This window comes from Cordyceps javanica, chromosome 3 (genome assembly GCF_051103115.1).
Source record: "Cordyceps javanica chromosome 3, complete sequence".
NCBI classification, from domain to species: Eukaryota; Fungi; Ascomycota; class Sordariomycetes; order Hypocreales; family Cordycipitaceae; genus Cordyceps; species Cordyceps javanica.
The window spans coordinates 2,970,929-2,991,000 of record NC_139297.1 but is presented as its reverse complement, the minus strand read 5'-3'; the positions used below and the strand labels follow the sequence as shown (position 1 = coordinate 2,991,000).

Here is a 20,072-nt window from a genome sequence, read left to right as displayed (position 1 = left end):
GCCGCCAAGAGGAGCGAGCAGCAGTTTCCGGCTCTATCCCATGCGACGGCTAATTGGCACAATATTCGCAAGGGTGCAATACACAAACTGACTGCTGGTAGCTGGAAAATTATCGTCGCAAAGTTGGAGATCCAGAAAATTTGCGAGTTTGCGGCCAACGTCAGTGGAGTCATAGGTCGTACCCCACCATTCTAGGTGGTTTGGATCCTCCCCGCCCGCTGCCGTGTCAGGAAACGGTATGTCGGGAGACATGAGTAAGTGTAAGGTGACGACAAACGGTACTTACTAAATGGAAGTCGGGGGAATGTAATTTGACGGTGAATCTCCTGTTGTAACCTGGCCTTGCCCGCGAGATATTACCCCACTGCCGATTCTACACTGGCCTCTGACGTAGCCGGTACCTACGCATGTATCAAAATCCCACGCATGGAATTGAATACGCAGCACCCTCTAAAAATCAAAATCTGGAAAGATGACGAATAATCCAGCCAAAAATCTAGTGTGATTGTTTCAGAAACGACGGCCCATTTTTGCAATGACAGTATCCAAAGCAGCTCTCAAGCGTAAAAGTGCGGCGGTTCTGGGCAAAACGACCACTATCACGATATTTAAATTTCCCACTCACTGCGAAACACTAGAATTTAAGGATTTATGATGCTTCTCATTCCCAGTGTTCATAGCGACAAGCAAGGGGGGGCACTGTTTCCTCCATGGTCTCCTCGCAGTGTACGTGATCTATGTTACCCTGCATCACTCAGAAGTAAACAGACTGGCCATCAGCACAAATGACCAGTTTCGGGAGCTGATCATTTCCGCTATTTTTCCATAGCTACAATCAACCCGTTACGGTACGAAGAAGAGCCAGCGGTTGTCACGGCCGACGTCAGAGATTGCCGCCGCGGGACGATTTCCCCCCGATCACATCGCCTCGGCAAAGCACAACAATGTCGGCCAGCCAGAGCAGCTTTCACCACAAACAGATTCAGACACCCACTCTCCACTAGTACTGTTTACACTCAGTTTCCATGCTCTAGCAGCCTTGATCATGAAAAGACTTGCAGAGCGGCTTCGCAGCTAAACCTGCCGCATCCTCATCTGTCTCATCTCTCATGCCTCAAATCAGCAAAAACTCTCAACAAGGCCATGCATCGATTGCCCATGCCTGAGAGTTGCCTTTCCCCCTCCGCGTGTTTAAAAAAAAAACAACAACCATAGCCAGGGGACGACGGAGCCAGGCACCAGCCCAGTGACGGGGACAGCAGAACGGCCAGCCTTGCAGCCCGTCCCCGTCCAATGGCCAGCCGCCCCATCCCCCAGGTGCGCCGCGCTCATTGCCGGGTTGGCCGGGGACGGAGGACCGGAACGCTAATTTGGAATTAAAAAAAAAAAGTCCACTGAGCTAAAAACCATTGGGACGATTTGCCAGGCTTTTACTTTTCGCCGTCGCTGACCAACCCTGCCTTTTGGCCTGAGCTTGCGGCCTTGGAATGTTCAAGTACATAAGAGCTAGTCGCGGCGCTGTTGCTGGTTGCACTCTCTTACCTCGTGATCTTGTCTAGTTCGAAGCTGCTCAACCGTCTCGATTGGAAAAAATCATACTCTTTCTCGTTATCCTCTAAATATCAACATTATCGACAATCCCGCACACCGTTACAATGGCTTCCTTCATAGGCATCGACATCACCAAGAACCTCTCCTATTACACGGTAGGCTCATTCCCCAGAGCTCCGGAGCACAGGCTGGCAGCCTCGTTGGGGCGAATTGCCTTGTCCCTTCTCTAACCCTCCACAATGGGATCGATCCCTGGTGCTTTATTATTTTGCCGCCAGCTAATACAGCTGATGCTCAGGTTCCCGCTGCCTTGTTCGCCTGCCTGGTCCCCAACGTCCTCGCCACCGCCTCCGCAGGGGCCAATTATGACACCGCGAACCCCCGCACCCTAAAGGACAATCTCGAGAAGAGCGACTCTCTCGATAAGGAGGTGCGCCTCACCATCAATCCTCGGGGGCGATTGAGCCCGCCAACCAATGGCTCACCCTTTCTCCCCCGAGGACGAGCTTGTTTCCATTCTAACAGTGTCTTGTCCAGGCTAAACAGCGCATCGGCCGCGCCAAGGCTGCTTCTGACAACGGCTTCGAGACCATTGGCCTGTACGCCGCCGCCGTTGTCGCTGCCAACGTCGCCGGTGTCGACACTGTTCTCCTGAACCGTCTGACCATTGGATACATCGTCAGCCGTTTCGCTTACATTTTTACCTACGTTCAGCTCGGCGGCAACCGCAAGACCGCCCCTCTCCGCAGCCTTACTTGGGCCGCCGGCATCGGTGCCATCATCACCCTCTTCATCAAGGCCGGTAACAAGGTCGCCGCTTGAATTGTTCACAACCAAAAATGTACACTACGCTATGCAGGCCACGTAAAGACAATGAGAAGAGAAAATCCACGAGCGGTCGAGCTCAATGGCGATGGGAGGGAATAAGTTACTGGCCAATTTCCGTACCATCTTATACAACTCTTTCATAATATAAATGACGCGACTATACGAAAACATACAATAGGAATGAGATCACCCAATGAAATGCAAAGACGCCCTTGGGACGCTAGGCAATGTCAAGAGTATCCGGATCGAGCATCAAATGTGTCACTACAAGTTCATGCCCGGTCACTCGCTGGGAAGCACTGCATGCTCTTCATCCTCTCCAATGCTCCTTGGAGATGGGCTGTTCTCGTCCAGTCCCCGCACATAAAAGGCCGATGCCAAAACAAATAATCCACCGATGGCCAGCACAAATGCGATGCTCTTGTCACCTGGCGTGCCGCGCGGCTTCTGCCAAATCTTGAAAATAATGCTGGATCCCACATTGGCAAGGATTTGAGGTGCCGCAATCGCCATGTTGTGGATACCCATTATGACACCTGCTTCGTCCTGCTCTTCGTCTTCCACAATGGGGGCTGTTTCCCTGCTCGACAGTCTCTCTAGAGGCGCAAGTTCGGCCGGCTCCCGCGTCGACTGGTATTTCTGGGCGCGCTGCATCACATCGCGGCGGCTAATCTCGGCACTGATGATGGCGAACGGGGCCCATAGTGTCATGGCCCATGTGACTCCAGCAATACCGATCAGCGCAGTGGCAGCCTCAACGGAGCGTACAACTAGAGTGCATAGCATGGCTCCAGCAAAGAGGACCAGCGATCCGAACCAAGCTTTGTTCAGGGTGAATCCCGGAATGCGCAGACGATCGAGCGCAGTGCGTTTCTGATTTGATCGCTCGTGATAGGAAGAAGAAGGCTGGCTCAGAGCTGCTTGGCTGTCATAGGTTGGCGCAATGAAGAATGGCAGCAGCACATTCGTGAGCAGGCTAACTATAGAATTCACGAGCAGTGCAAAAGAACCGATGCGAGTCGCCTGCTCATAGAGCTCGTCAAGCTGTTCTGGCGTCATGTGAGGATTCTTTTCAAGATGCGGCTGAACGTATATCTCGCCAATGTACGACGACGAGTAGAAGAGTAGAGGGAAGAAACCGACCCAGCCACAGAACTGTACCTGACAAACACGCTTGATCTGGGGGGGCAGCCGCTTAATAGACTTGAATAGCTTGACAAAGAAGACGAAGACACCTGGGTTCTTGGGAGCTGCTTCACCGTGCTGGCGCGGGTCCCTTTCGTGGACAAAGACGCAGCTGATGGCGACGGTGATGGTCAAGGAGATACATGCGATGGCACAGAGGATCTGAAACTGAGTGTGGCCAAAGAACCAAAGCGGCTTGGTCAGGTTGACGTAACCGGCGATGAAGCCGAGGATGTTGCCGACACCGATGAGTCGGCTTGCCATTGCGTTGGCAGCTTCTTGCTGATGGGCTGGACCGCAGTCTACGATGAAGGCGCGGATGGCGGCCTGGAGGGCATTAATGGCAAAATCAAGGACATAGATGCCAATGACAGCAGCGACGATGATTGTTGTCTTGGCAAAGTGCGAGTCCTCTTGGATGCCGAACAGCGACACGAGGCCGCCGATAAGCTCCTTGACCCAAGACAGGAACAAGAGCGAGAGTATAGTGCCAATTGTGCCGCCGACCATGAAAGGCTTGCGCTTACCCCATGAAATGCGGCAGTTGTCGCTCAGGATGCCAATGTAGGGTTGCACGAGGGTGCCCGTCAGCGGACCTGCAATCCAGACGAGGGCCATAAGCGACTTGCTCAAGCCGAGCGAGAGTAGGTAGGGTGAGCCATTCGAGAGCTCGACCGACCAAGCGATTTGCAAACCGCCGATGCCGAGAGTCAAAAGTGTGAGATACCAGACACTCTTGGTGGCCTGGCTGGGGTCGTCGGCCGCTGGCCGACCGTCAGATGCGCCACCGTTTCCTTCAGCGTCGCTGGCCGCTAGCAGAGGAGAGTCTTCGCGTATCGTTTCCAGCTCCTGCTCAGGCTCCGGCTCTAGAATATGGAGACCACTCTCTTGGGCTGCCTCGCTCAAGGGCTCATCCGGCGAGGCGGCGCCGTGTGGCCTCGAGTTTCCGGAGCTCATTGCTGCTTGCCGGAGGCTGCCGTCCTTTTAACGTCTGGCCGCCTTGGTGCCGCGATGGGGGGCAGCGCAACGCGGTCTTGTGGGCCGTCGCAACGATGACGATACCTGCCCGGAGCTACTTTGGGTGTTGGGCGTCGCCGAGCTTAGTTGGCCCGCATTCGCAGAAGTGTGCGTCACTGGTCGGAGCGGAGGAGTAGAGACTAGGCGAACAAAACGAAACACAGCCAAGGCAAGGTTCAGAGTGACGACGACTACGAACGCGCGATGTCCAGAGGCGGGACCATCGATGCTTTGTTGTGACGGCACTATGCCTTTGCCAGGCGTGTCGGGTGCACAAACAAGTACGGATAAGTCAGCCGGGCTGATATGTGTAGTCATCACCTGGTCCTGACCAGTCACGAGTTGAGCTCCTACACAGGCCTAGGCCAGGGTGACCAGCCGAACCGTAGCCATGAGACCTTGCTTGGCTCAATACGGCAGCAGCCGGGGAACAAAAAGAGAAGGGAAATGGAACAAGCCTCTGCCATTACTAGCCAAGAATGCGTCACTGGCAAAATGGGCATAATTGTAGATCATCGAAGTGAGCATCCTGTAATGCCAAAAGCGACAAGCATTGGGGAGTACTGCCAGCTGCCAGCTGCCAGCTGCCAACTGCCAACTGCCAGCCAGCGGTCGCAAGTTGGCCGAGTGGAGCGCACTGCCACATGTGCCACCTGTGGCGACTGCCAGCGCTCTTCAGCTCCACTGTCTGTCTGCCACAGACTGCCAGAATCTCAGCCTCAGTCTTGAAACAGGCCCCAATTGCGTTTCAGTACACTGGCTAATACGCACGAATTAATGCCGCTGTCAGCATGGATCATTTGTGCCATGTATACTCGCGCGTCTTGTCTTGATGCCAGAAGCACTTACTTAGCTGTCTCTCGCTTCGAATCAGTGGGTGGGAGGTGGGCTCGTGGCGGACGATTTGTTTCGTAATGACATTCATAAATTCCCGCCAGATGGGTGGCGGTGGGAAAAAAAAAAGGGAGAAAGAAGAAACAAAAAGAAAAAAAAGAAGAAAGGGAAAAATGCAAGTAGAAGTCATCCGACGGCCTTATGCACGGAAACGTGTGAGCCGCTTTGTTCCCCTCGACCAGTCGACGACATGAGTACCTGCGCCGACGCAAGACACCCTCCTGCGGAGACAAGAATGGAATGTACAATTCAGGCGACGTCTTCCAATATTGGGAGGGGTTGCGCTGGTGATTGTCCCCCCCCCTGCCTCAGCTCTTCCAGGCACAATTTTTGCTTTTTCCCTTTTTCGTGGCAACATGCGTCTTCAAGCTGGCTGGTGCTAGAGGGAAAGCAAGTCATGCTGTGCTTGAGTGAGTGGGTGGCTGGATACATAGCAAGTTCAGATTCGAGGGCAACTCAAGGATAATCCGAAGAACATCTTATGAGACGCTTAGCGGAGACGCCGGCCGGCGGCGCCAAATCTTGACCTCAGAGATAAAAAGAAAGATGCAATGCCCCGTAGAGAAAAGCCATACATACTGAGTAAGCAGAGTGAGGTGAGTAGCCACCAGCCTTTGCCGGTTTCTCAAAGCACGATGATGGCTGACCGAGGGTCGGCATTTGCATCAATCCAGTGGTGGGGGCCAAAGGCCTGCCAAGTGGTGGCAATGGATCCTGGATGCATTGCTTTGCTATGTACTGGCCATGTACGGATTGCACACACGAATGTGTATTCGTATGGAATCAATACATAGGACGACAGAATCGCTATCATGGCACCAGACCCGTTTGCCTGCCACATTCGTGCCTAGCACGGCTCGAGCTGATTCGAGCCCTCCCCCTCACCATAAGTAATTGCCTCTAGTCAGCGCTGTGCACCACAATAGCAAGTCTGGACCGTGGTTTGTATGCAGAGGCATTACAACCCCAGGCGAAATGCCTTTCCTATTTCGTCAAGTAGACGACCGTTCGTCAGTCCACGGCCCACGCCACGATGCACGATACCCGCAGACATGGAGAGATGGAAGGCGGTTAATACGCCACTGAATAAGCTCGTGACTATACTTATATGTACCGACAGCCCGAAGATGGAGTCGCCGACCCGAGCTGCTTCATTTTCAACTTCAGCTCGAAAGCCTCAACCCAGTATACTGCATAAAACCTCCATTGCCATGCATGGAAATAAAGTAGCGCCAGTTCGTTTCTGCAGTGGCGTACCCACGAGGCGCCGACAAAAAGAACGGCTGACTTTTACTGTAGAAAAAGAGAGGGAGATAGAGTGAGGGTAGGAGATGATGGTCCGGGTTTGCTCAGTATAAATAGTCTTGATGATTCCGAGTATATTTCAATTTTTGGTGCATCAATCCAGACAACCACCTGAGTCTTTCTCCTTTCTCTCGACCGATAGCAATATACACTCAGCTCTCTCCTCAAGCATGAAGTTCACCACCGTCCTTGTCGCCACCTTTGCCGGCCTTGCCGCGGCCAGCCCCGTGGCCAGCGAGGAGAGCCTTGACAAGCGATACACCGACTGGCCCGGGTGTATGACGACGTGCAACACGCCTAGTTGCGCTATAAAAGATTGCTATAATTGGTGCAAGAAAATCTGCTGCAGGACATACCCTTCGTACCCGTCTTGTTAAAAAATCCTCGGAGAGCTCCTTTTGCACTCATCATGCTGTTGTATTTGATGGGTAAGTTTAGCATCCATAGCGTGTCTCTGGCTCCTGCTAATTCTAACAAGCTAGGCCCTTTGCAGGCGGACGCTGCCAAATACGGACTAGCTCTAGAAAATGACAGCTTGTGTCGAACGAATGGGTGCAAAATTTGGTCTCGCACGCGGTACGAATGAAGGACAAAACCGAACTGGACGTCTTTGTTACTCATGGCAGCCTCTGGCCGAGTTTCAACCTTGCCAACCAGACGTGGAATATACCAAGGCTTATGACTACGAAGTGTACATTATTATCAGGTCAAGGGGCCGCATAAAGAGAATGCAAATCATCCTTCCAAGTCATGTGTGTTTTGCGCGGTATATCGTATGTGTTATTACTGAGTATTGTATGCGAGTGGCTCCGGCACTGCCCCATAAGTATATCGTCCTCGGCAGGCAGGGTCCTGGATGACCGGTGTGCAAGGTAACGGTCTGATATACCCCTTGCCGTCATCTGCATTCCGGTGCTTCCAAGCCTGGCGGGGGGCCTTGGCCACTGCGTGCATGCTGGAGAGGGGAATGTGGCGAGCAAGAGGAGGCTTTGTTGCTGACGAAGGCGGGATGCCGCGATGGCTGCTGCCGAAGCCTGTTGCCGAAGCCTGTGGCCAAGTCGGGGCCTTGTTGCCGTGTTTACAAAAGAATGTTGGCCATTGTTGCCCAGCCCATTCTGGGTCCTTTTGATGGGTACAATGATGACGAATAGTAGCACGAGTGGTGATTGGTACAGGTATGAGGTATGAGTACGCAAATATCAGGACCAGAAACTCAGGCATTGTACTGAGTACAGCGAGTAATCCGTACTGAGTAAGTAAGTAGCAGCAGTACGACCAATTGGGGAGCAGTTACTCGGTGACATGATGTTGCATACTTACAAATAGGCACCAAGTACGGACGGGCTTTGGAGATCTCTCCTCCTCAACTCGTCTAGGCTACTTAAGTAAGTAGCTCTCTGCCCAAACGAGTGTTAAAGAGAGGAGTGGATGGCCCGAATTCGACACGCGACGTGGTGGCGGGCGCTCAAAGAGCAACAGAAGCGGCCCGCTCTTGCCCCACGGGAGAATGGCCCCACTCTGCCGTCCTGTTTAGGATCTAGGCCGTCTCGGCCATGTCGTCGCTCGCTTTTCTGGCGGCCCGGGCATGCCGGGTAATGGGCGCCGCTCAAGGTGCAAAGAGACAAGCTCCCTACTTACGCGGCAAATCGAGGTGAGAAAAGAGAAAGAAACAAAAATAGGAGTCGCATACTTAGGGGTTTTTGTCGCAGAAAGGAACCCAGAGCGTACTGGTACAGAGTTTCTAGTTGTTACTCAGTAAATAAATGGTCAAGGCTAAAAAGAACCCGCCCGCCCACGCTAAAAGCTCATGGCGCGCCAACCATCCAGCTCTCAGGATTGTTGTTTATTTCCTTATTGCGCGCGAGACAAGCCAAAAAGAAGGAAAAAGAAAAAGCAAAGAAGAGAACTCTAGAAATAGACAAGAAAAAAAAACAACGCAGAAAATACGTGGCTGGGCTGAAAACAAAGCACGATTTCTCGCCCCTCCCCCTCCATGGGAGCTGGGGCTGGCTGGCTGGCTGGCTGGCTGGCTGGCTGGCCGCCTGGCTCAGGGCACCAAGCTCCTGGTACAGTGGGTGTACCTACCTACCTCTCTACTTACTAATCTACCTGGGTAGGCACGTAAAAAAGTACTTACTTAAGTATCCGTACTTAACTTACTGGTAAGTTCTCGGGTACCCGCTTCTGGCACAGGCACGCCCTGGCATGCATCGCTACTAGTCACTGGTACCTGGCGGCCCAACTCTGCGGCGACGGGTGGCTTCCGCGGCTCGCAGCGAGCCCCGTTGAGTACCCAAGCCACTGCTGCGGTGACTGCCTGAAACCAAAGTACCTCCCTGCACCAGCCAGACTGGCCAAGAGGGGCCCGCCATCAGGCACGCTGTAGTGGTACCTGAAGACTGCCTGGGCTGCCCCTGACTGAACCCACAGAACTGGTCGCTACCTACTTACCAGTACTTACTTAAGTACTTACTTACTTACGGTAAGTCAGTTGGTTAAGTAGGTAAGTAGGTACTTACTTTTGGTCAGCTACTCACGGAGTGAGTAAAAGTAAGTACTTAGGTCATCCGTACTTACGTAGGACCGTCGTAAGTAAGTACTTAGGGAGGTGTCCTTCACAGAGTACAAGTCTCGTGTGTCCTGGCACCTCGCTCCGTCGTACGACCAAGCCCTGCGTGTCATGTACCTTTTTACCCCGACACACGTCTTCTTTGGTACTTAGGTGCTTTCGCGGTTGCTTTCTGACGCCTCTGTGACAAGAAGAATTCTCCCGCTTATTATTACAGATTACTCAGTACCAAAGTCCTGCTCTCGACGCCCACCTCCCCCCTACCCCTCCCCTATTTGCCCCAGGTACTACCCCGTGTACAGATGTTGGCTCCTGTACCAACTCATCACACTGGTTCGCTGTGAAAACCTATGTAATCCGTTGGTAATTGCTACTCAGCTCTTGCCTTGTCGATACTTACTTTGGGCTACCAGGAACCAGGCCCTGTGAACGTTCGAGGCCTGGTCGGTTTAAGTACAGAGTGAGAGACGACTGTACTTACTTAAAACAAGGAAAAAAAGAAAAAGAAGAGGCAAAAAAAAAAAAAAAGACCCTGAGAGCTCGGGCCGGCACGCGTCCCTCCAATAAACTGGTCACCGCTCAGGTTGCACATTCCAGTACTTAGCTGGCCGTAAGTCGGGAGTATGCCGCAGTACTGAGTAATAAGGTCTGGCTACTCAGTACCTACCTGCAAATAGGTATCGCAGGGACTGCTAAGTTCTTAAGTAGTAGGTCGCTTGTATTGGTAAACTCCGTGCTGGCCCTCGCTCTCGGCAAGACGCCTCGATCAACTCTCCCCATCTGTTCGTACTTTTAGGTTGCTCTTCTCGCTGCCTCATCTCTTTGTTGGTGGTTGTTCCCTCGTCCCCCTTGTAAATTCCCCACGCCTGTCGACCCTCGTCGTTCATTCTTGATTCGCCCAACAACAGCCCACAACCCCGTGCTTGTCTCTGAATTCCCGGCGCTCCCCTCAGTGACTGCAACCACTACGATTCAGCATATCCCCCTAAACCCATAGTGGGCCAAAAGTACTTGGTAGCAAACCACCGCCCAATTGTCCATACATTGCTTGCGCCGAGTTACCTGCAAGCACTCAACGGTGCCTACCAACAAGTCCTCTACTGGGTACCAACCTACGCCCGCTCCCTCCCTCTCCGTCCTTCCCACCCCCCCCTTTCTTCTTCGTCTCACTTGGGCCATTCTCACTGTTGCCTCTTACTCGCTTGCAAACACACACACACACGCGCACATCATCATCACCGTCATCTGTCACCATTTCTCATACCCAAGAGGCCCTGCTTTACGCGCTCCTTTATCGACGCCAGGTAAAGGCTTCCTTGGCTCGGCCCCTGCGCATCGGTCAAGGAATCCTCGCGCACTAATATCAGCTGCTTTCCCGGAGCTTCCAAGTATTATTACTGGGTATCCGAGGGCGGCACGCACACTCACACCACACACCCTGGCCGCGACGCCAACGATCTCCTTTTCTCCCCTAATATCAACCCTATCCACTCTGCAATTACACTCACTCCAGTCGCTCCTTTCTTCGCCTGAGCCGTGCTCTGCGTCCAATTTCCATCTCGCATTGTGTGTCCTGCATACAGATTCTGCCTTTTGTCCTTCTGCAACGTCCCGTCCCAGACACGCTGCTTCGAAGTGACACCGCCCGCCACGCCTCATCTTCAACTCGACTCGACGCGACTCTCTTCTATCTGGCCTCGCCCGCAGCTTCACCGCGCTTCTTTTTGCATGCAATTCCAGTAGATCACAGGCTCTTCCGCTGAGCCCACTCACGGCCCTCCTTCAGGCTCACCCGTTCGCCTCGCTCGAATTGGTCTGACCTGATAGGACCCCTATCCCTAGCCATCTCAGCTGCAGATACATTCTGCAGAGCAACGACGACACCCGACACAACGCCGCAAACATGACTGTATCAGGCGAACTCACTCACCGTGGCCAGCCCCACGACTCGTTGGCTCTCGAAGATCGCTTCGAGATCCTCAAGGAGATCGGCGACGGCTCCTTTGGCAGTGTCGTCCTCGCCCGAGTACGCACTGCTGGTGCCAATGTTGCCCGCCGCGGCTCAGTTGTATGTTTACCCGTGTTGGCCCTCCCGCGGCGACCTGCATCATGACGCTAACTGTTGCTCACCAGGTCGCTATCAAGTCTATGAAGAAGACATTTGACTCGCTGCAGCCCTGCCTTGAGCTCCGTGAAGTCGTCTTCCTTCGGACTATTCCTCCCCATCCTCACCTGGTACCAGCCTTGGACATTTTCCTCGACCCGTACAGCAAGAAGCTGCACATTTGCATGGAATACATGGAGGGCAACTTGTATCAGCTCATGAAGGCTCGCGACCACAAATGTCTTGACAACGCCAGCGTCAAGAGCATACTGCTGCAGATCATGCACGGTCTCGAGCACATCCATGCCCATCAGTTCTTCCACCGAGACATTAAGCCAGAAAACATCCTCGTCTCTACCTCGTCACATCAAGAATCCTCAAACTCCTTCAGACGCTACTCTGCTCTCGTCACGCCGCCCTCAACGCCGCCTGCATATACCGTCAAACTTGCAGATTTTGGTCTTGCTCGCGAGACCCACTCCAAATTGCCGTACACGACCTACGTCTCCACGAGATGGTACCGCGCTCCCGAAGTTCTCCTCCGCGCTGGCGAGTACTCTGCACCCGTCGATATATGGGCCGTTGGAGCCATGGCTGTCGAGATTGCCACCCTCAAGCCGCTCTTTCCTGGAGGCAATGAAGTGGACCAGGTCTGGCGAGTCTGTGAGATTATGGGCAGCCCTGGCAACTGGCACAACAAGTCTGGTCAGCGCGTTGGTGGCGGTGAGTGGAGAGAAGGTAACAGACTAGCCAGTAAGCTTGGCTTCTCATTCCCCAAGATGGCACCTCATGCTATCGACACAATTTTGCAAGCTCCTCAATGGCCTGCCTCGCTAGCCCACTTCGTTACCTGGTGTCTAATGTGGGATCCCAAGGCTCGTCCTACATCTACACAAGCTCTGGCACATGAGTACTTTGCTGACGGCGTTGACCCTCTTCGTCCGAGGTCGGCCGCTTCCAAGATTCTTGGTCGCAAGCAGTCTGACCTTGCACGCCCAGCCAAAGAGGCATCATCAGGAATCACCTCGTCAAGGTCATCCTGGTTCCGCAAGTCACTTATTGGCAGAAGTGAGGCCCCCGAACCGGTCGTCGTCAAGGACCCTGCCCCACGACCCGTTGTGCACGCTGCATCTTCCAACGACCTCAAGTCGTCGCGCACAAGCAAGCGTAGCACCTGGACTAATGGTCTATCCAATGTGGCTCCGATGCCAATCCTTCCCAGTATCCGGCCTATCTCTCCCCTATCTGATGCTGTCACGGCTCGGGGCAACAATGGACCAGCCGATGCACCACCACCCGTTGGCATTACTCAAGAGAAGAAGAAGCTTGGCAGACAACTGTCTGTAGCCTCTAGCACAAACAACTACAACACTGAAATGCACCGCCAGCAGGCTGAGCGTGCGCTCAATGGCCAGACTGGCCTTGCCTCGCCTCCGAGTGGCCAAAAGGAAAGCTTCTTCTCGCACCTCCGCAAACGCGCACGTCGATTCTCTGGGCGCCACCAGACTCCTGTCTCACCTGCCTTTGAAGAGATTGAGCCGCCGGTCGGCTGCGGTCCCTGGAACAGCAACAGGTCATCTTTGGTGGTGGATCAATCCGGAGTTCCCAAACCGGAAGTGTATGAGTCTTTGGATCGTGCTCTCCAGAATCCACAGAACGGTGTTGCCCCGGCTCCTCCAATGCACAATGCTTCATCGGCAAGCAAGCTTAAGCGACACCACTCCCTCCCTCAACAGCAGCCCCGCTCCGTCGATAACCTCATTGGCGCCGCACGTGGTGGCCCAATCTCAAGCCGCACGCGTCGCTCACAGGCAACTTACGGCGTGCATCAGTATGAGGCACCCGCAGAAGAGGACGAGCTACTGGACGAGGTGCTTAATTCTACTCAGCATGCCATGAACCGCCTAGATGGGACCAGCCGCAAGCCCCTCCGCCAGTCAATAAGCAACATCGGCCTCACATCTCAGCCGTACCCTAGCCCGTCACCATCCGCTAGCGGTAGTCAGATTCTCTTTGCTGACGGGAGCGAGACAATGACCCCGCGACCTCTGGACCTTGGCAGGAAGAACAACAGCCAGTACAAGTGGCCCACACCCCCATACGAGGGCGGTGAATGGAACTCATCTAGTTCAAACAACCTTTGGGCTACCAGCAACCGAATCTAAGCCCGCGGATCACTCTTTGTGCATTCAGAGCTCAAGCTCTTTTGCAGGGGCAAGGCACCTTGAAGCTACCTCATCTCTATCTACACGGCGTTCACACAGAACCAACTGAACTCTTGTTGTACCACCTTGACATTTATCATTCTCGGCCATTTCTGGATCTCCAACCAACGGCTGCACACTCATTAAATATCGTTACTTCCTAATATTTCCCATTTCTGCGACACAGTCTGTTATTATTCAACACGCGAGCTCTGGATTTACTTCGTCACATTGGCAGCGACCTGCATACAACATCGTTTTTTTTTTCAGAATACCCCCCTTATAGATTATACCGGTCGAGACTCTGGGATGACCTGTACAACACTTGGCTCCAAAACAGAAGCTCTCACCACTGCTGTTTCCTTTGTTAGATTCTTGACCAACCACTCCCTGATTCAAGGGCTTTTTTTTCTCGGGGGTGTCATGGCGTTTTATTTTCTGGGTCGCGGCGAGTAGCGAAAGACGGCTACACATGCCAACAAAAAAAGAAGATGGGATTTCGGAGTTTGAGTCTTGCCGTACTTGCCCCAATGTGGCGGCAAAGTTATCTATTTGATACATGTGGCCATTTTCCTGACTATCAGTTCTTAAGGTTGTTTCTGTCATTTCTTTTTTTTTCAACCTGTATGAAGGACTATTTGGATCGCAGATGCAAGCTGGACAAAGGATTGGCATGCCTGTACCGGGAAGAAACTGTATACACTTATATTATACCTGTATTTAATACGCGCTGTTTGAAAGAGGAGGGGATATGCAGACGGGTTTTGCATAGCAAGCAAAAAGATGAATCGATGGTGTTGAAGGCGATTTCCGCTCCAATACATTAGTGATTCCAAAGGCCACCCTTGCTCGTCATGCATGTTGCATGTCGCATTGCAAATTGCATTTAATCGCGAAGTTGATGTTGATAGGTGATTGTACGTCACGTGCAACCGCGAAGAGGCAACCAGGCTACGAGCGCAGCACAAGCTTGGCGGAGCTGAAGTGCCTCCATGTTCCATGGTGGGGTTGCACCTTGCGGCCACCAAGGCCTGCCTGGTTTGCTGCTTCGTCCTGGTTAGCAACAGGCAGCAGAATAACATGCCCGGATCGACAAGCGCTGAAGCGGCCAGGTATCCTCGAAGCGATTTTCTGTCTGCCTGGACAGTTTAAAAGGGGACCTGTACTTTCTCTGAGCTTCGCTGCGCTCCTCCGACTCTTCTTCTTATGGTCTCGGTCAGCCTTACGATTCCCTCAGTGTGCGCGACTCGTCATCACCCCGCCGTCTGAGCCGACGGGCACGACAGGTCGGACTCGACAATTGCATGCTGCGCTCGCGTAAACCCCGCGTAACAATCAATTCCGACAGAGACCTTACTTCTATCTGACTTTCCGCACGAGTTGGTCTGACGCCTTTTGGGTGACCCAACGGCGGACAAGGCGACTCAGGGTGGTCACACTCTCGGAGCGTAAACTGGAGTAAGCTCCAACGAATTGCTCACCGGCCCGGCCTAGACAAGTCTACACTACAACTGGCAAGCGGACAGAAATTAATCGGCGCCAAGCCGTCTTCTTGAAAGAAAGGCACTCTGCCTCGAGCATGGCATTGTGCTTGTTCATTATCCCCTTCAAGTGACGTCGACGCAAATTGCCAAGTTACGTCACATGCCTACAATTGATAGCCAGCACGTCGCATTTCTCTCAAAAGACTCGGAATCCTTTCACACAAGATGCAGAACCATAGCCCCTCAAGCAGAAGTATTGGTGCCAACATTGCACTGCCGCTGCGACCCAATGTCAGCCAGCGCAACCAGGACAGCCGCAACTTCTTTACTAACACCACCACGGCCAGCTCGACTGAGGCCATCAATGGTCCTGTCCGCGAGCCAACGCGAGAGCAACCGCCGATAAGCGACCGCTTGATTGTTGGGGTTGATTTTGGCACCACATTTTCTGGGTGAGCCTCACATGTATCCTTCCCTGTCCAGATCGCAAGCTAACCGCCTGCAAAGCGTGGCGGCCGTATATACATCAAATCCCGACGATATCGACATCATCAAAACATGGCCTGGAAGCAACGGCATTACGTCGGACAAGGTGCCGACTGAGATCTCGTACGATTTTCCAGCCAACGCCACGTCCGATACTGACCCCAATGTGAAATGGGGATTCCAATTCAAGCCAGAGGAGTCCCGACTGCGCTGCATCAAGCTGTTCCTCGACCGCTCGCAGAAGCTGCCGTTTTATGTTAGCCCGCTCGACACAGCCGCACAGCTCAAGCGCTTTAACAAAAACGTTGTTGATGCGGTTAGCGACTTCCTCACGCAAATATATAAGCACACCATGGACACGCTGACGCGGCGCTACGGCGAGTCGTTCATGGCGTCGACAAAGGTTGAGTTTGTGCTGACTTGCCCGGCGGTGTGGAGCGACGCCGCGAAAAACACGACGCTGCAGGCCGCCGAGCGCGCAGGCATGGGCAGCCGGTCTGAGATTCAAATGATAAGCGAGCCTGAAGCCGCAGCTGTATACACACTCAAGGCCATTCAGCCAAATCATCTGAATGTGGGTGATAATTTCATCGTTTGCGATGCTGGCGGTGGTACTGTCGAGTAAGTTCAGTCTCTGGTCGTTGATAGCAAAAGTGTTGCTGACGATGCCGAAGTCTTATTGCATACGAAATCAAATCATTGAAACCCCTGCGAGTCGAAGAATCAGCCGTGGGAACAGGTGGCCTATGTGGTAGCGCCTTTCTCAACTACAGGTTCGAGGAGCATGTGCGCGGCAGGCTGGGCCAGGCGCGGTTTGACGAGATGAAGACGAAAAAGGGAAGGACGTGGCAGATGGGCCTCAAGTATTTTGAAGAGTTTGTGAAGCGGAATTTCAACGAGGAAGAGCACCAAGAGTTCAACGTTCCGTGAGTATCCCGGCCTTAAGAAACTGCTGTTGCCCGATCCCTAACATGGTTAGTTTCCCTGGCCTGGCCGACGACGAAGAGGCTGGCCTTGACTCTGGATTTCTGGTCATGACAGCCGAGCAAGTGAAAGACATCTTTGAGCCTGTCGTCAAGGAGGTATGCGATCTTGTGCAAGGCCAGGTTGACAATCTCCGCGCCAAAGGCGCCATCGTGTCCGGTATCGTTCTGGTCGGCGGCTTCGGTCAGAGCGACTACTTGTACCGCCGTCTAAAGAACCACTTCTCCAGCGCCGCGCCACCACCCTACAGCGAGCGGCCCACGCACGCGACGGCCACCGCGCCGCAGGAGAACAGTTCGATCGAGGTGATGCAGCCAGTGTACGCGTGGACGGCCGTAGTACGGGGCGCAGTGCTCCGGGGCCTCGAGGGCAACATGGTCATCTCGCGCAAATCGCGGATGCACTATGGCACGTCGTACGCCACCGTCTACGATGAGGATCGGCACTCAGTCAGCGAGCGATACTGGTCGCCGCTGTGGGAGCGTTGGATGGTCTCGGACCGCATGCAGTGGCACATTGCCAAGAGCGAGTCCCTTTCCCCGCTTGCGCCCATCGCCTTTCACTACACGCGCAACTTCCGCCCGGGCCAGTCTCTCATTGTCACCGATGACCTGATTGCCTGCGATGCCGACGAGCCCCCCGCCGCCTTTACCCGCGACCTCATCAACGTCTGCACCTTGACCACGGACCTCAACGCGGTCCCGCGCAGTCTGTTCACGAGGCTGACAACGACACGCGGGGTCGAGTTCGACAACTTGGACTTTACACTCGAGATGATTGTCGACAGCGCCGGCCTGGGTTTTGAGCTCAAGGTGGATGGTGTGCGCTATGGTCGTGTCGAAGCCGAATTCCACTAAAAAATATACGAGATAGATGAGCATGTTGGCCGAGGCATTAGGTAAATATGAGTGGCAAAGTGTAGTTTTCGCAACCAAATCAAGCATATACATCAAAAACTATGTTTAAGAACTGCGTTTGTAAGCTAGGTTTGGTGGCCGTGTAAAAAATGTTGTGGCGGCGATGAGTAACTGCTGACTGGTGTTGTTAAAGTAGCCACTGGTGTTGTTAAAGTAGCCAGGTTCACGCAACTACAGCGTTATTATGATCAATCTTCCTCATTCATCGCTTCCATAGCGGCGGCCAGCGTCTGGTCGCTATTGATGCTTTCCAGGGTTCTCTCCAGCACCTCCCGACAGCGATCCCTGTAGTCCAGCGCGAGCGCCTGGCATGGCGTCAGCCGCGCCCGGTCCGCCTCGCTCACCTCGACGTCGGTCTCCTGGAGGCGTTCAAGCTCCTGCAGCGCTTTATTCTGGATGACGGCCGCCGTCTGCGCAAAATACCGGAGGCATGCGCCCGAGACGAGACCCTTTAGGAACAGCAACCGACGCAGCTGGTCGTCAGCGTTCTCGTCGCCATCGCCTTCGCCTTCGACGGGAATCAGTCGCCTGAAGGTGGTGCCCGCCGCGATGGCCCTGAAAATGTCCCATGCCATGTCGGGCGGCACGTGCTGGAAGGCGGGGGTGATGGCCTGGACGAGCGCATCGTCGAACTGTCCCGCGACCGTGGGCAGCTTGTCGCGGGCGAGGACGGAGCTGGCATCGTGCAAGGGCCGCGCCGAGATGAGATACTCTTCCGACGTCGGGGCATCAACGCCGCCGCCGCCGCCGCGCTTACGCACGTGGACATAGTCATTGTGCAGGGTCTCCGTGGCAGGGATCATGAAGCCGTAGCCGAGAAGAAGCTCCGCGTTGGTCTTGAGGCTGTAGTTGTTGAAGACCTGCTCGCCAGGCTGATACGCCCGCCCGGTGTGCAGCGCGCAGCCACCGCCGCTGCCGCTTTCATCGGCGTAGCGCTCCCAGCGCACCGGCGCCGTCATGTCGTGGTTGCCAATGTCAAAGAGCGGAAGCAGCACGGAGAAGTCGTCGGTGCTGACGCCGGGCGGGAGCGACCGGCGCTGCGCGTCGGACAGCACGAGGCTGGGGCGAAAGCTCCGGCTGGAGAAGATGGCGTAGGCCCAGTGGTAGAGCACGGGGCGGAACTGGTCCGCGAGGCGCTGGTTTGTCTCCGACGGCGCCTCCTCGTTCTCCTCGCCCCGTTGCGTGTCGAGGCCAGCGCTGAGGGCGGCCTGGACGGCGGTCACCTCGCCGCGCAGGTCGGCGCGGATCCGGGCCAGGCCGACCTCGAGGTTGGTGCCGTCGAGCAGCTCGGCGTCGTCGTCGTCCCAGAAGGGCGGCAGCAGCCACGCGGCGGCGTCGCCGGGCTGCGGGAGCGCCTGGATGTACGGGTGCCAAAAGGACGACGCGCCGGCGAGGTACTCCCGGACGAGGAGCAGGCGGCCGAGGACGTGCGGCGGCAGGCCCGCGCGGAGGAGGGCCCCGGCCAGCGGCGGGGGCGGGGGCGGCGCGCCAGGGTCGCGGCCGGAGTCGGTGTGGTGGACGGCATTGAGATAGGAGAGGGACAGGCTGGCTGGGGTGCGTACAATGGCCGCCGAGGTGTACTGGCCGGCAAGCGGCGCGGCGGCCGTGGGCTTGACCCGGAAGGAGAGGCCGGTGGTGGCGTCTTGGTAGATCTGGACGTCGGGGTGGAGGGTGGCACCGTGGGACTCGGCCCAACTGACAAGCGCATCTATTTGAGCGGAGGAGGCCATGGGGACGGTATCATACTGTAGATATTCGTCAAGAGGGGAACTTATGACAGTCACGCCAGTCTGTTCCTTCTTTTATAGCCGTGTTTGTGATATCATCGCCGTGGTTTTTCACTTGGCGGGGTGTTTTTTTTTTTGGGGCGGAGCCCCCTCCGACTGGGTGCGCATAAATGCATACCTTTGAATGAACAATCTAGGAGGAAGAGAACTTCCTAAAGTGTATATATGAAATTTGAAATCTTTTCGAATACGGGAGGAGATGGTGAAATGTATTATGAGCGTGTTTTTTACTGGTCGAGAAGCAGTAGGTCAATCTGGACTGTAGCGGCGCTGTACTGATTTGTACAACTGAGAAGACCTGTGCCAATGCTGGCAAACGTGCAAGTAAGTGTCTTTGCAGAGGCTTAATGAAGCTTAGTTGAGTGAGCTTTACGATAGGCTGGGAGATAAACAGCTAGATTCACTTTTTGATAGAGTCTGCGGGATATAAGCCAAGGAGTTTATCTCGGGGTTTTGGTCGGGAGGTTCGGGGCGTAGCCAGACGGGCGGATAGTCTTGGCGAAGCCATTCGCGAGGGTCTGATGGAGCAGGGGAAAGAAAGCATTAGCGGGGTGAAAGACACGAGAGAAAAGCATATGGGAATAAGTAGTTATCCAAGCAACTTTACGTGAATTGACATGGTAAATGACCCAATCGTCAAAATTGTGACTGCATGCTTCTTATTGGTGCTAAAACACCGTAAACAGCACTGGTTAGGGAGCAAAGACCCCGTCAGCATCAGCACGCCAAGCAGCAGATGGGGTTAGTCTGGAGCCTC

At 54.3% G+C, this 20,072-nt stretch overlaps 6 protein-coding genes across 6 annotated transcripts; 4 read left to right on the top strand and 2 right to left on the bottom strand.

The window, feature by feature from the left end:
• Window positions 1–1,655: 1,655 nt before the first annotated feature.
• On the top strand, window positions 1,656–2,373 carry V2A60_005106 (uncharacterized protein; the record flags this gene model as incomplete). Its single annotated transcript, XM_083256419.1, has 3 exons — window positions 1,656–1,706; window positions 1,850–1,981; window positions 2,089–2,373. 3 exons carry the CDS (start codon window positions 1,656–1,658, stop codon window positions 2,371–2,373), a joined length of 468 nt encoding a protein of 155 aa, XP_083112545.1.
• Window positions 2,374–2,661: 288 nt separating this feature from the next.
• Window positions 2,662–4,521, bottom strand: V2A60_005105 (major facilitator superfamily domain-containing protein; the record flags this gene model as incomplete). The annotated part of the gene is made up of 1 exon (XM_083256418.1): window positions 2,662–4,521. One exon carries the CDS (start codon window positions 4,519–4,521, stop codon window positions 2,662–2,664), a length of 1,860 nt encoding a protein of 619 aa, XP_083112544.1.
• A 2,429-nt stretch (window positions 4,522–6,950) lies between these two features.
• Window positions 6,951–7,366, top strand: V2A60_005104 (uncharacterized protein; the record flags this gene model as incomplete). Its single annotated transcript, XM_083256417.1, has 2 exons — window positions 6,951–7,056; window positions 7,263–7,366. 2 exons carry the CDS (start codon window positions 6,951–6,953, stop codon window positions 7,364–7,366), a joined length of 210 nt encoding a protein of 69 aa, XP_083112543.1.
• A 3,886-nt stretch (window positions 7,367–11,252) lies between these two features.
• Window positions 11,253–13,618, top strand: V2A60_005103 (kinase-like domain-containing protein; the record flags this gene model as incomplete). The annotated part of the gene is made up of 2 exons (XM_083256416.1): window positions 11,253–11,417; window positions 11,483–13,618. 2 exons carry the CDS (start codon window positions 11,253–11,255, stop codon window positions 13,616–13,618), a joined length of 2,301 nt encoding a protein of 766 aa, XP_083112542.1.
• A 1,748-nt stretch (window positions 13,619–15,366) lies between these two features.
• V2A60_005102 (Hsp70 family protein) lies at window positions 15,367–17,468 on the top strand (the record flags this gene model as incomplete). The annotated part of the gene is made up of 4 exons (XM_083256415.1): window positions 15,367–15,593; window positions 15,649–16,248; window positions 16,302–16,553; window positions 16,607–17,468. 4 exons carry the CDS (start codon window positions 15,367–15,369, stop codon window positions 17,466–17,468), a joined length of 1,941 nt encoding a protein of 646 aa, XP_083112541.1.
• Window positions 17,469–17,716: 248 nt separating this feature from the next.
• On the bottom strand, window positions 17,717–19,258 carry V2A60_005101 (uncharacterized protein; the record flags this gene model as incomplete). Its single annotated transcript, XM_083256414.1, has 1 exon — window positions 17,717–19,258. One exon carries the CDS (start codon window positions 19,256–19,258, stop codon window positions 17,717–17,719), a length of 1,542 nt encoding a protein of 513 aa, XP_083112540.1.
• Window positions 19,259–20,072: the final 814 nt, after the last annotated feature.